General features: G+C 36.5%; 1 protein-coding gene across 4 annotated transcripts; it reads right to left on the reverse strand.

Annotated features, from left to right (window-relative positions):
* Positions 1-1,458: 1,458 nt before the first annotated feature.
* On the reverse strand, positions 1,459-11,492 carry LOC129567583 (uncharacterized). 4 transcript variants are annotated; one of them, XM_055444652.1, is made up of 8 exons: positions 11,423-11,492; positions 8,425-8,475; positions 7,381-8,310; positions 5,325-7,291; positions 4,727-5,142; positions 4,290-4,589; positions 2,606-4,211; positions 1,459-2,524 (listed from the first exon to the last, which is right to left on the reverse strand). In XM_055444652.1, the coding sequence occupies exons 1-8, from the start codon at positions 11,454-11,456 to the stop codon at positions 1,775-1,777; spliced, it is 6,054 nt and encodes a 2,017-aa protein (XP_055300627.1). In that variant the 5' UTR covers positions 11,457-11,492; the 3' UTR covers positions 1,459-1,774. The 4 variants fall into 4 exon arrangements, with proteins under 4 accessions (XP_055300627.1, XP_055300625.1, XP_055300628.1 ...); XM_055444650.1 differs by having other exon boundaries at positions 2,606-4,589; XM_055444653.1 differs by lacking the exon at positions 11,423-11,492 and adding an exon at positions 8,591-8,607 and having other exon boundaries at positions 2,606-4,589.
* Positions 11,493-14,955: the final 3,463 nt, after the last annotated feature.

Consider the following 14,955-nt stretch of genomic DNA (forward strand, 5'->3'; position numbering starts at 1 on the left):
AGAGAGAGAGAGAGAGAGAGAGAGAGAGAGAGAGAGAGAGAGAGAGAGAGAGAAACGGAACAATTTGTAAACGATTCACGATAAATAGGCAATTTCTATTCGACGAACACAATGATTAACACACACACATACACATGTGCAGACGCCATCCGTACACCGATCCACATACAAAACGACCTCCGACTGTTTCCAATTCAGCTTTAATTTTTCTTCGTCGTCACTATCAAATTGATGTTTTCACAAGAACATCCAATCAATTGGAGATTGGAGATAACGGTCTGAAGTCAAAAACAATCCAATTGTTTTCTGTTGACGTTTCGAAAATAACAACAAAACAGCAAAAAATCAATTTGATCCATTTGAACATTTCTTTAATACGCCATTCGAGAACAGTGCTGATTTACAGGGAGAGAGAGAGAGAGAGAGAGAGTATGTCTCTGTGTGTGTGTGTGATTGGTGAACATCAATCCATGGATTATTACCAGGGCTATTGGCTTTTATTTGAAGTTGGAACAGCACACCCCTTATCTTTTTTCGACATGAAAATGAGAAGCATTCATTTAATATTCCTAACACCCAATTCGAATAAGAGAAAACTATCGGAAAAACTAAAACTTATGATCGAAAAGAATCGTTTCGTATTCGACAAAAAAGACATTCTTAATAGAAAGTATATGAATTGATTTTTAGCTTTCCGAAAATCGTTGAAGAACCGCCTACTTTCCTCAAAATTTGTTGACCAAATATTTGGCTACCATCGTAGATTTTTTCCATTCGTTGACCGAATGATTTCAAAAACTGACACATTTTTATGGCTGTAATCAACGCTCCAAAATGTACCATAATGGAGATGCAATATTAGCCACAATTGTATCTCATTCCAGTAGTTTTATACGCATATACTACATTCTATACACAGCATACAAACCATTTTGGCTCGTTAATTGAGTCTCTTGTGTGCCATTCAATATTAGCTCTCTCTGTTGATTTCGAGTCGGTCATTGAAGACATTCGGGTGATTGTTTTATACGGTTATTGTCGATCATTTTCTCCACATAAATTGTTCAGTAGCCATATTCATTTGCATTTTAACCCACCGGAGAAAGAAAGAGAAAGAGACGGTCTAAAACTTAAGTAGTCCTTTGAGATTTTTTGCATTTCGTAAATGACATTTCACATTACACTTTGCCTAATTATGCAGATGTTCGAAACAGAGAGAAAAGTGAACAAAAACGTCCGCAATGGACATGGATGTCTAGTGTGTATTTCCACATTGCCCCTTGAGGAATGACTGGAACACTATGCATGTTTTGTGAATAAGTTGAATAAGCAAAATTCCATGCACTTTTCATTCGTTTCTGTGTGACAAAGAAGATTATTGTTGTAAGCCAATTATTACTCGAAATGCCACGGAGTATTCCTGCAAATTATCTGAAATCAAAACTGCAACGCTAACAATAATGGTTTATTTCATTTATTTTTCCGCTTGTCTGTGATTCTAATAGTAAACCTAGCCTGTTTGAAAATGTTTTTTTTATACTTTCTTTAAAAAATTTCGTGCATTATGTCTGTGTATATACTTTATGGATTTTTCAATTTAAAACTTCACAAAAAAACATAAAAAAATAGAAAAAAAAACAATTCATTAATCAGCAATGACAATAAAATGATGGAATAGTACTACAAATGCAATATTGGTAAAACGACTACCAAAACGTGGACGAAAAAAAAATTAACCTTAAAATTAATTAAAAAAAAAAAAATTCTTCAAAGTTCATTCGGTGTTTGTTGCATTTATGCTAGTTTCATGTGCACCCGATGAATCGTCGGCCAATAGTGTTTTCAAATCAGTCACACTATCCCGTATTTCTTTCTCCTCCAAATCGAAATTGGTCCATCGTGCCTCGTCTTCGTACAGTTCCTGAATCAGTATTTCATCCACAGCATCGCGTTTGCGGCGATTATTAAACGTTAATTGGGCTACTTGTGACGGTAAAAATGAGCGTAATCCGGTGTATAATTTTGCGTCACCATCACCAACACTCCCATTGGACGCATCACTTGATCGATTAAGTAATTTGAAAATACGTTTTATCGTATGCTGTTGGAAACACTTTAATCGATCCGGTGGATTGTAGAATTCGAGTGGCAATCGAAAATCGGCGGCCAACTGTTGTTCGGGCACACTGATTTCCTGCATAATTTCTTCACAACTCGCCAGAATTATGCGTTCGAAAACGTTTGTCTCCTCTTGAACGGCCGGTGATTGGGGGCTGGTGATGGATAGCGATGGTGATTTCACAAATGTTGCATCACTGCGAACCGGAGTTTCGGGTGATTGAGTGGAATTCAATTTCATGTACAACTCTTCAACGCGTCGATTAACAATCTCCTTGATACGGTCATCACATGGAAATGGAGGTGTTATGGGCAGTTGTCGATGCACTGGATACGGTGGAGGCGGTTTGTTCGGAATTTCTCGTAAGAAAGGAAACATAACAGACGGCTGCTCCGTTGCTTTCATCTGAAATATTACAATAAAATTTAAAATATTTCTTCGAGAAATAAATCTTCGGAAAATGTAAAAAATCGCTTTAATTCTCACCTCATTTTCCGATGGAATTTGTGACCGTTTCAGAGCATCAGCTTCAGGGACTTTGTTGTAGTCAATCGAACCGGCGCTAAGTGTGTATTGATATGGTCGTTTCTGGGCCATTGATTCGGCCGATGTGTGTGTATCGATTTTGCTAGCAGCAATTTCGGCCGCAATGCTATCCGTACTTTCATCGGAATCAATTTTTGGTGTTTCATTAGTTTCAACACTCGGCTCGGTTACCGTCGATTCGGATGGAGTATCATGTTCAACCGTTTTTTCATTGTTGGTTTCGGAATTCTCTTCACTTTTTCCACTTTCCGTTGATTTATTTTCATCATCATCTGCCTTAAGCTCATTGTCAGATAACGGCGATTTGGTACCTGTTGATTTTTCACTTTCAATACCTTCACTGCCATTTCCACTTTCACGTTCCGTTTGTAACACCGGTGAATGCGAAATAATTTCATGTAACTCTTTTAGTCCATCATCGATTAGAATTAAACGTTGCTCCAATTCTTTTGGTGATTCAGTTTGCGGTGTGACGGTTTGTTCAGTTGATTGATTTATTGTTGTTGGTGTTGTTATTGTTGTTGCAATTTTGGTGATAGTTGCCGTTGAAATTGAGGTTAGTTCATCGGCACTTTTACCATCTTCAAAATCATTGGACTGGTACTTTTGTTCGTCGGATGGGCGTGAGCTGATGTTTGATGTGGATTTTTTCACCGGTGACACTGAGCTCTTTGAAACCATACTCAAATCACTTTCAATCACGCTTGAAACGGTCGTTTGAATATCGATGTTCGGGAATGACGTTTCTTCAATCAATTGCGTGTGATTCTCAGAAATGTTTAGTTCAAAAGGTACGGTGGTATGACTGGTTTCAATGGCCGATGGAATTTGTGATGATGCTCCACTTTCATTGACGCGTGATTCATTAGCATGGGATATTGTTTTAATGTGCGATGGGCTAACATCTTCGCTACTTGTTGTTTTTGGTTTGTTAAGCGAATCTTCGGTAATATCCGATTGAACTTCATCCTGAATACTTTCACTCTGTTCATCTTCTTCCACCGTTTGCTCGGTTCGAATTTGGCTACTTTCAAGATTTTCCGAAGTGCCATCCAATGTTGATGCTTCAACACTTTGTGCATCAGTTTTTGTTTGCTTTTGTTGCTCACTGATTTCTTCATTATTACTATTATTTGAAAAATAATAACCTTGGTCCGTGTCTGAGATCACATTTTCCCTTGGCTCTGGTGAACTGACCAAATTCAATGTCGGCATTTCTTGTTCCGATGATTTTTTCTCGATATTTGTTTCGTTTACGGCAAGTTGTGGCGTTGAAATGCTATGGCGTTGACTCTCATCAATAATTGACATGGAATTGTCAATGAGACGACGTTTAAACTCATCATTTTTATGAAATTGCTTTAAAACCACGCATTTTGCTTGTTCATACAGCAATTCCAAATCCGATTTGCTCAACTTATACACTTTGTCTGGTGTGTATTTTTTCTCATATTCACCCGTCAATCGTTTCCACAATTTATTCAATTGACGACCAAAAATTTCCACCACATCGTCCACCGTTGAACCATCAATATCGGATGAAATGCTTTGCGACGATATTAATTTTAGTGTATTTAAACTTTTTTCAATTTTATGAATTTGTTTTTGTTTTCGATGCTCAAACCGTGTTTTTTCCATTGTAACCAAATCACTGACATTCGTTAACGAACGTTCATGCACTGAAATCTCGTTGCGTTGACAGTTCGTTCGTTTGCTGTTGCGTTGCACGGTGATTGCCAATGTGTCATTGATTTGTTCATGTGAAGTTGTTGTTTGATAAACGTCACTCGTTGAAATGTACATAATCATTTGCTCCATTTTTATCACCTCACGCTCTTCAACATCCAAACGCTGATGCCATCTTAATAATTTTTCAACATGTTCACGCCGACGGCGCAATTCATTTTCCCGTTTTTGTAACATACTGCAAACATGGAAATAAAATCGATAAGCCCGTAAATTAATTTTATTAAATTGACTTTTACCAAATGGAATCACAAACACAAATTAAAAAAAAAAAATACTGTAATGAAAATGTGAAAAACAACAACAACAACATACGTTTCGAGTGCAACACCACCGCCGGGTAATTCAATCGCTTTAAGTGCTCGTTTGGCTGAAGTACTGTCGGATTGCTTCGAAATTGATGTTTTGCGAATGCTCATGTTTGTACTCATATGCGATATATTGAAATTTACAATCGATGAATTGCGCATCGCATTCTCAGATTGCTGTCGCTCTTTCAATACACGATGCAATTCCTTTCGATCATTGTTTAGGCGAAGTAACAGAGCACGTTGCTTTTTCTTTATCATACTGATTTCCGATGTGAGGCCATTTTCTTTGAATTTCTGCTTTTGCAATTCCAACCAGGCAATTTGCCCCTTGAATCGATCAATTAATGACTTTTCACGGATTTTCAGCAGTGATGCCAAGTCTTCACTTTTACGCGTTTCAGACTTTAACAGTTGGTCACACTTGGGGAGAAAATTGAAGAAAAATGATGAAAAAAATCAATTAAAATGTGTGGGTATTAACATGACAAGATTGATTGGCCATCATTTTTCAAAAAAATGAAAATATACGACGTTTCAAAGGACTAGACGGATGATATACGTACAAAGAAACAGTTAGAAAGTACATAAGAAAGACCATTTACCATTCCCAATGTTGAATAGCTAATGTTATGCTCCGACCAAATCGATTGGTTCACATCTTCCATCAGACTCACACCCGTTGTCTTATTGAAAATGTTGAAAATATCGCTGCCAATGCTTTCATTTGCCACATCTGCATCGCCGATGATTTGCTTACTGAACGATTCAATTGCGTTTGATGGTTGGTCGGTGTCATCACTCGTCGTTGGAGCCGACATCTTTGCAATGGATAATGATACGCTTTTCAAATCATTATTTGTCGGAGATTCGCTCGATTGATAATCGTCAATTTTCTCTTCAATCAAAGTGGATGACTCTTTCGGTACACGGGTACTTTCCGCCTCCTCCTCCTCTTCCTCTTCTTTTTCTTGACTCTCTTCAAAATCATTTGAAACGGTTTTTTCGCTATAGTTTTGCTTTGAAGTGCTCACATTCGTCGTAATGTTACTGTAGTTTTCAATGACATTAGTTGCAGTTGATACGTTGCTATGACTAACTTCAACTCGATCAGTTTCATTTACCGAACTATTTTTATCAACAGTAAGTTGGCCATTTGTTTGCAATGTGCTCTCGTTGTATTTAGATTTGCTTGACAGATCATTGGGACCGGTGATACATTCACTGATGTCGCTTTGTTTATTTTCACTTGTATGTTCAAAATCATCACTGTACTGACTGAATCGACTCGATGGCTGCCGGCTCGATGGTGGATTCGATAGCAAATCACGCAACTGTTGATTCGCCTCAATGGCTTGACTCAGACTTGATTTGAAATCGTCTAATAACTGTGCGAGACTTTGTTGATCGCTAAGTTGATCAAAAGTTGGTAGGCCGCGGCCACTGTAATGTTTGCCTCGACCAAAGTTAATATGAGACGTAGCACTTGATGCAGCCGATTTGTGACTAACTACACTATTTGCATTAGATATTCGTTCATTTTGCGATAAACTGCGGCTTGTAATATGCAATCCATCAACATTGTCGGTTGTCAATGGGCTTGGTTGCCATGCTTTATCGTCTTTTTCAAATCCTGTCCCATTCGTTGTTTTGCTTCGCATCTTCTTTTCAGGACTTGAATGTGATAAAATTCCCGATGATATGGATAGAGTGTCTTGTGAGCCGCTAACACTTTTTCGTTTTGATTTAGAAACGGCATTGCTTCGATCCCGTTTCGATTCGAATACAACTGATGAGAAATCCATTGAGTATTCTTCTTGATCGGGAGAATTTTCAATGTGATTGGACGATTTTCGTGGACTCACATCACTTGATTGTACATTTTCGGACGACTCACTTTGTCGCCGCTCTAAATTACGGCGGAAGTGTGACTCAAACATGGTATTCGGTCGCGCCAATGGGCTGTGCAAGGATGCATGTTCGGTGGGATTTGGCCATTGCCGTGGTTTGAGCGAAACAACTGGATGTGTAATTGATTCCAACTTTTTTCTTACCGCCATAATGAAGTTATACGGGTATGGTTGCACTGGTGTTGGTCGCAACCAATACGGAATATCCCTTGGTTTTGCAACAGTATCTTCAAAATGCTGCTCATTATCTCTGTTATCATGTTGTACCTCATCTTGAACACCATTATTCGAGATCTCATGGAGTAGTGATGATTTTAACGGAACGGTTTCAGGCACTTTAAGTTCAAACTCACACAATCTTGGCTCACTTCTGAAGGTAGAATTATGAATTGATTTCTCTAACGATATGTTGGGGTCAATATTTGATTCTGAATGTTGTTCAACATTGGCACTGCCATCAGACAACGTTTGTACTATGTGTGTGTCGGTGGATTCGATGGTCGGTGAAACTCCTTCGGGACGGCGTAGAATTCCGATACGATTTTTATCAGACTTAATCGATGGCAAGAATTTTGATGGCGTTAAGGCAAGAGATGGCGATATTTTTGACTGCAGTCGAAGCTGCTGAGGCGTTTGCAACACACTCGAAGTTGGCTTTGTTTCTAGTTTTGGGAAAAAAATGGATTTCTTTGTTGATTTTACTCTTGAAAAAATGTTGAAAACAAAACACAATCAACAATTTCAGGCTCACCTTTTTGTTTTTGAATATTCGATTGTGGTGGTTTTTTCATGGTTTTCGGTGTAAATGATTTCGAATTGCCTGGATTTGTATTAACACTTTTGCGCGCTTTCTGCACATTTTTCCCAACAATTTTCAATGTGTTCGAACGCAATGCGGACAGTCGCTGTTTAATCTCCTCTTTAGTGGCTGGCGTCTTAGATTTCTCTTTTTCAATTTCCTTTCGCTTCTCTTTCTGCATCCGAATAAATTGCCGGGCTTTGATCGGATCATAGGATTTTGGTTTGCTTTTGACCTCATTCTCACAGTGGTTTGCAATTTTTTTCAGACTTTTCACATTTTCCGGAACTTTCGTTTCGATTTCATGCACAGAACTTTTGGTTAAATTCGATCCATTCACCACAGTCGATGTAATTTCTTGTAAAATTGGACTGCTCACAATTTTTGTTACATTCAAAGAGGTTATGTTTGCACTGTGCTCACTGTGTACCATTTCAAATGGTTGATTCACAACAATGGTGTCATTTATTTTAGAATTATTTCCACTTACAGTCAACTGTTGCGAAATTTTCGAGCTATTTACTACAATCACTTCACTTTTTCCCTTTTGTCGTTCGCTTGGCGGCGATACCTTTCTGATATTTCGTATGCGAAAGGTAGACTCATGTGAAATCATGGTCGACCTTGACTTAATTGCAACCGGTTTTGTGATATATTTCTGGCTTGTCACTTTCGACGTTAACGAACTTTTGGATGCGACGGGTTTTGGCTTGAGAACCAATTTTGTGATTTTCGTTGCGGTCGCTGTGTTTGATTTCGTTTTGATTGTCGCATTTGGGGCGTGTGTAGATTTATTCGGTATCGGTCGCTTCAGTGGTTTGACTACGACTTTTGACGCATCTACTTCTCGCATTGGATTTGACCGCAATGAGTTTTCATTCCCTGTATAGAAAACGAAATGATTATTTTTGTACTCATTTGTATATTTTGGTTGAAAAAACCAAAAATAAGGAATTCATTGCTAAATACGGAAATAATATAAATAGCTTCGCTTACGTTTATTCTCATTTTCCTTGCCGGCACTCATGTTTGTAGCGAATATTTTAACTGGAATCAAACAAAAATACCATGTATTTTCTTAGTATTTCTATTTCAATGGATTTCGTGGAATGTTCAATAAAATAAAACTCTCTTTTTTTACGATTTCGTGCAAGACACGCACAATTCAAACCAATAACAACGAACTACCAAACAAACAAACTAAATAGCTGTGTTTGGGCCACAACTCAAATGTCAACTGTCACATTCCAATGGAGGGAGGTGTCTAAGCATTTCGCGCAGCTGTTCACATACACCAAACGAAGCGGGCGAATTGACAACGATTGTCAATAGAGGGCGCCTGGTTCTGTTGTGATATTTTGAAATTTAACATTTGATTTGTAAATAGCTTGTTTTTGGTACGCAATTCATTTCATTTTCTTTGAAATGTTCAATTCTTCGAAATAAAATGCATTTAAATTAATATACGAATGCCAAAATAGTGAATGAGCGAAAATCCTTTGAACTGTAATATTTTTCGGTTGCAATAGAATTTCAGTGGAAAAAAAACCGTGTTGTAAATTCCATTTTCATTGCATGAATGAAATTGGCATTTTTTTTCGCCGTTTTTTCTCTCTTGCTTTTGTTTAATTGAAAACACATGTACAGACGGTGTTTTTCCCCCTCTCTGTCGAATCGAATATTTTTCCTCTTAATCGAATGTGTTCACGCAATGGCCTGACTTGTGTAACAGTAAAATCCATTCAGGCGATTACTTCGAAGCCACGACTACGTAACACAACAATGAGCGTTTCATCTATTTCGCACATTATTGCGAATATTTCCGATGGATTACGGCATTGTACCATTTTGTACATCGCATAGCTTACGGGCTTTTCAATTCCGAATCGAACATTCAATCACAAAAGTACGTGAACAAACAGTTGAAACACGTGCCGGTTGTTGTGTTTTTTTTTTCACAAGCCTCTCATCCTCTCGCTGTCTGACCACAGCAATTTAAGGATGGTTTTTTTTTCTCGGTGAATCTGGATCTGGCCACCGAATTACCTGGAAACTGAACTATGGTCGGTCATATTTTTCGAAATATGTTCGTCAGTTTGATTTTGATGGGTTCACGTGGGCATCACCACGTGAAGCGACCGTCGTCCATTCGATGGAAACAAAACAAAAATGCACATGAGATATTCCGGAAATTATTCGCAACACAACTGAAACGCATTCCACATCAGTCGCATTTCGTCGAAACGTGAGCGAACAGGAAAAAAAAGCTCGAAATCAATACCATTGCACAATCATTTTGTTATCATTACGCAGAACAATGTATACCAACGTACCTTCGTTCGAATAAATGGAAAAAGCGTGAAATGAAATGATATTGCTATGGTTTTTTTTTTGCTTTCGTTGCTTTACAAACTGTAAAACAACTTTATCACATTTCAATAAACGAACCGAATCAACTACGTAACGAGCCAAATTCATTTTGGATAAAGTCATTTTGTTAATGAAATTTTTTTTTGTACTCCATTTTACTTTTGTACGAATTGATTCTGATTCACAGTTGAATTTTCCAGTGTTTTTTTTTCGGGCGCATTTTCATCCATTGTTTGCACTCGCATGCACGGCGAGTTCGCAGATTTTAATGAAAATTGCATCGTATAAAATATTAAGTGTACAATTGGTGCTGACATCATTACAAATGTTGTTATTATTGTCGTTGTTTCGGTCGAGTGGTGGCGTATTGGGATAAAATGGGCGTCTGTTAATCAGTGACTAAAATCACATTAACACTGTCTCGAAGCGATTTGATCTAATTTAGTGGGTACGATTCGAAATACAGCAGCAGGAGATCATAGGTGGATTTCATCTATCGATTCCTCCTAATGTAATTGACGTTCCTTACAGCCAAAACTGGCACTCTGGCATTAAATGCATTGGCTACAATAGCTCTCGATATCTCTCGGCATGTGGGATTAATTACTCGAATATCAGAAATACTGAAAACATACGGCCTCAAGCACATGCACTAATCTCGTATATCAATCTAATGCGTAATGTCAGACGAATGTACATTCGTATATATAGGTAAGGCATGTTCAAAATTGAACTGCGTTTAACCACATAGTTTGGCATATGTGTGAGTGCCAAATCTAAATCCACAGATAAATGCTGAAGGGGAAACTTTAGACAGATAAACACGTTTAATATGCACATAATTGTGATAACAACGTATATTTCCATCCATTAACACTCATTTTCATTTGCTTACAATTCGAACCGCATAAAATATTGCAATGTTCTTTTAGATATATGTTATATATGCTCGAGAGAGAAAAAAAATGGTCCGCTGTATAAATTTTTTCCAACATTTCATTTTGCGGTGCGATTTTAATTTCGTATAAAATCCATCCATCTTCCTGCCACGATATTCGAACCGTTCTCACATCCAATTACAAACGTCCGAACACGGGACGTGTTAATGCTTGAATAATATCACACGGAAAGCTGACTTTCACATGGCACATAAATAAAAAAAAACCCATAGATTATGGATGAATGCGTGGGGTAGAGACGAACACTTCGAAGACTCGATAAAACAATAAATGAACGGATAATCAAATCAAATCGTACGTGGTGACGTTAGCATTGGTCAAAAATCGAAAAAAGATTTTGTTCTTTAGAGTTTCAGCTGAATGTTTGACAGAATGCGTGAGTGTGAGAAAGAATAAATTGATAAATATGTACATACGTACCGCTTTTATGGCCCAAAATTCGGTATATAGTCGTATGTGACAAAGACAAAATGTCATATGCGACACCGACCTCTGAGGGAATCATTTATCCTAATTCAATGTGATGGACATTTATTCAATAATTTGCATTTGGGATCTGATCCATCGGACATATTTGTAGTAAACATGATTACAAGCAAAATCATTTTGATCAAATAATACCCGTTTTATTCACGTAATTTGAAGCTTACGATATGATCCATTACCTTCTAGGATTTCAGCTACCACCCTGCATGTCATTGTTGCATTTAGTTGAGTGGCTTTTAAAAAAGACTCATTTTCATTGATCCATTCTTGACGTGCTGATTATTCTAGATTTTTTACCATAAAAATATATTTATATATTTTTGTTTCCTTCGTACACCATAAAAATGCTATTATTTTTTTACTTTTTGAATGGGGAAATTGAATTTTTAGTGATAAACAATATAAATGATTGAAAACACGCTCAATAAACTTTTCTTTCAATCCCATTTAACATATTAAATTTTGTTCCCTTTATTTTACGTATATCATTTGAGGCATTTGCCATTCTAGAGTTTAATGTAGGAAATGTTTTGCATATTGAACGTTGCACGCAAATTTCTCTCATAAAATTCGAATACATTCTACTTCTTTACACATGAAACTGTAACATCTGCCAATAAAATTTGTACAGAAATACCATTTTTATGAGTTTAGTTTAATAGAACGATACATTTTATAGCCCAGCAAAGTGTTTGTTGTGAATTTTCCTAATTACATCGTGCACATTTCTGATATAATTCACTTTGCCGGTAAAATGTAATTTTGCTGGGACAAAAACTGTGAATAATTCAAAAAAATTGTAGTGGTTCAAAGATATTTTGTTAAAGAATATTAATTCAATATGGTTACGACAAGTCCAGAGAACTCATATTATAGGTTATTGATATTACAACCACTGTAATCAAGAATGGACTAAAAATTTTCCTAGGAATCAAAACGTCGGCTTCTAAAATTTGTCAACTTCTCCGTTATAACGATCATGCATTCAAATAAAAAAATATGGATACGATTTTTTTTTTATGTGAATGCAAATCCATTTCGCTTCATCATTCCACTATAGCGTATTGGATAAAACTTCCATCACTTTTCAACAACCCTAACAAACTCCCTTTAATATGAATCGAAACGATATTCATATATTTCATATTTTATATTCTAACTTCTGAAGGTAATAGCTGCCGGTAAAAACTGAGATTATTCTTGGTAGGTTCAAATGTGGACGTTAAAGCAAATGAACTGGCAATGTATTTATCACTTTTTTTTTGCGACATCACATAAAAGAAAATGTAGTTTTCGTTCAGATTATCGCGTTTGACTTGGAATTGACTTCACGGAGACTCACGATTGAAGCTATTAATATCGGTGCGAAATTCAAGTTTTTATGTATGTTGGAGAAAAGGAGATGGTTATTGAATCTTATATTTAAGCGCACGTGTTACTCATAACACCCCTTGGAGGACAGTAAAAATGCCAAATTGTCGATTCCCGACAAAATATGCATTCGAATAAACATTCAAATCGGACATAAAAAGAGATATATGTTTTAAACATGCAAGGCATTTTTCGACCCCTTTTCTCGCTCATCTTTTTACTCCTTTCGCTTGTGTCGATCCACTCCGAGGGTTATTTATGATATTGCTCTTCGATTGGATGGCTATTCATTCAAACAGGAATGACGATGCTATGTTCACGTCGATGCTTGGGTCCCTTCTTCGTTCCACCAATATGTCGCGGTGACTTTTCCATTGGATTATATCATATATTTTTTTCTCAAACAGTTCACAGCTTGAGCAATTTACATTTTCAATTTAGTTCTACTCTTGAATTTTTAATAATACCGTAGTAATTTTTGTCCTTATCAAAATTGAAATGAGTCATGAGTGTTTTTTTCTTTGATTGAGTTCATTTTATTAAAATAGGCATCATTTTGGAAAAATAATTTTCAGTGTATGCTTTTGCAATAATTTTTCTTCCTAAATGAGAATTCATAAAATTCATCTGTTTCACTGCGACTAACATGTTTTTTTTCAACAGTTGGAAAAGCATGGAACACTCCAATAATCATATTGCATGTGGCAGCGTCGTAATGTGTGTAAAATGCAAAAAAGATGGTTTTGGTTAAGCCACCCCCCATATGTTTTAACAAACATCTAATTTTGTAGAACAACCTCAAACGCAACTGCTGAAACACACTCAAATACATTATCAAACGTGTTTCTGAACGCATTTTTTTTTACATAATAATAACATAGCATCAGCGAATTGTTCTCTTGTTCGTGGTATCGTAGTGAAGCATCTGTTATTTGTCACAGTGATTTTCCATTAGCACGTGGTTCGTGCTTATGAATACAATCTGTGTTATGTGACGGTGGGAAAGCGCAAAAAAAAAATCCCTGCATTTAATTCTGAATTTTGAGATTAGTTGTGTTTACACACAATTTCAAGAACAGTTATTCAAATTATTTGACAAAATAAAGCCTAGTGAATGAAATGAGTGAAAATCAAATACAAAATGTAGAAAACTACAACAACCCTGTTGTTCTTTCTCATTCTTTCTTTGTTTTTAATTTGGTCTGAAATTGCAATTGCATTATTTATTCAATTGTTCGGTCGGTAGAAAGAAACTAAGTCGTTTTTTTGGCTACTCCATGCAATGGCTGTGATTCAATGGACCCAACCAATTCTGAATCTTTTTTTTTAATTTTCTTGGAAAGTTGCGATCAAGTAATAAAATATGAATTGAGTTATATTGGATTATGTGTATTGTATTCGTTGTGAAACGGCCAAAGGCCATGTGTGAATCGATTCAATCGAAATGGCTCGTATCAACAAACGAAACTTGCAGGTAGAAAAACAACAGCAACAAAACAAGAGTGGAGAACTGTCACAAAGGAAAGCAGAATGTTTTGTAATATGCATGATCTGCGCGCTTACCAATGCTATATAATATGATTCTCGTTGTATTACATCTATTGCGTGGTTGTTACCAGTTTTTTCTTCATATATATGTATCGTCACAAAGGAGAGAATATTGTATATTTATGCTCGCCCCAGATCCTGTTTCTCTTTGTTTCGTCAAATTGTTATTTTTTTATTTTTATTTTCTGCTGTTCTCTCTCTCTCTCTCTTGTTGCTAGCTCTGTTTAGGACTTGACATATGTATCAAAGCATGGATACAAAAGCAATAAATGTTTGTTATTTGTACTGGAATGGCAGAGCAAAAAGGTAGAGAAAAAAAAACGGTATAGTTGTTGTACTCCATGCTCGGTGCTCCATTCGACTTTTACAATCACCTTTTTTATTAAATTTTTGTGCTCTTTTTTTCACTTCATTTCTTTTGTTATTAAATTTTCTATGGAATTGGACATGAAATATGGCATAGAGGATTCAGATCTCCCGGCAAAAATAATAGATATTTATGATTGAGCAAAGCGGTACACACACACACACACCCTTTTCGCTGTGCGTTTTTCAATTGGTTTCGTCTTTTCATGACGCATTATTTAGCATGATTGTTTTTCTTTCGATGAGATATTTGAATATTCTGTATATGTTCCAGTTTGTTCTCGGATTACCTTTCAGCGATACAATGAGCTTGTATGCAAATGCATGCCAACACAAGAATCTGTTTATATATTGGGAGATATGCGAACGCGAGCACAAATGGAAGAATAAAAGTGTTGAAGAATGCCTTTATCCGCTTTTTTTTCCT

Source organism: Sitodiplosis mosellana, unplaced genomic scaffold (genome assembly GCF_009176505.1).
Source record: "Sitodiplosis mosellana isolate CC-2019 unplaced genomic scaffold, AAFC_SMos_1.0 Smas_scaffold_11, whole genome shotgun sequence".
In the NCBI taxonomy this organism is placed as follows: Eukaryota; Metazoa; Arthropoda; class Insecta; order Diptera; family Cecidomyiidae; genus Sitodiplosis; species Sitodiplosis mosellana.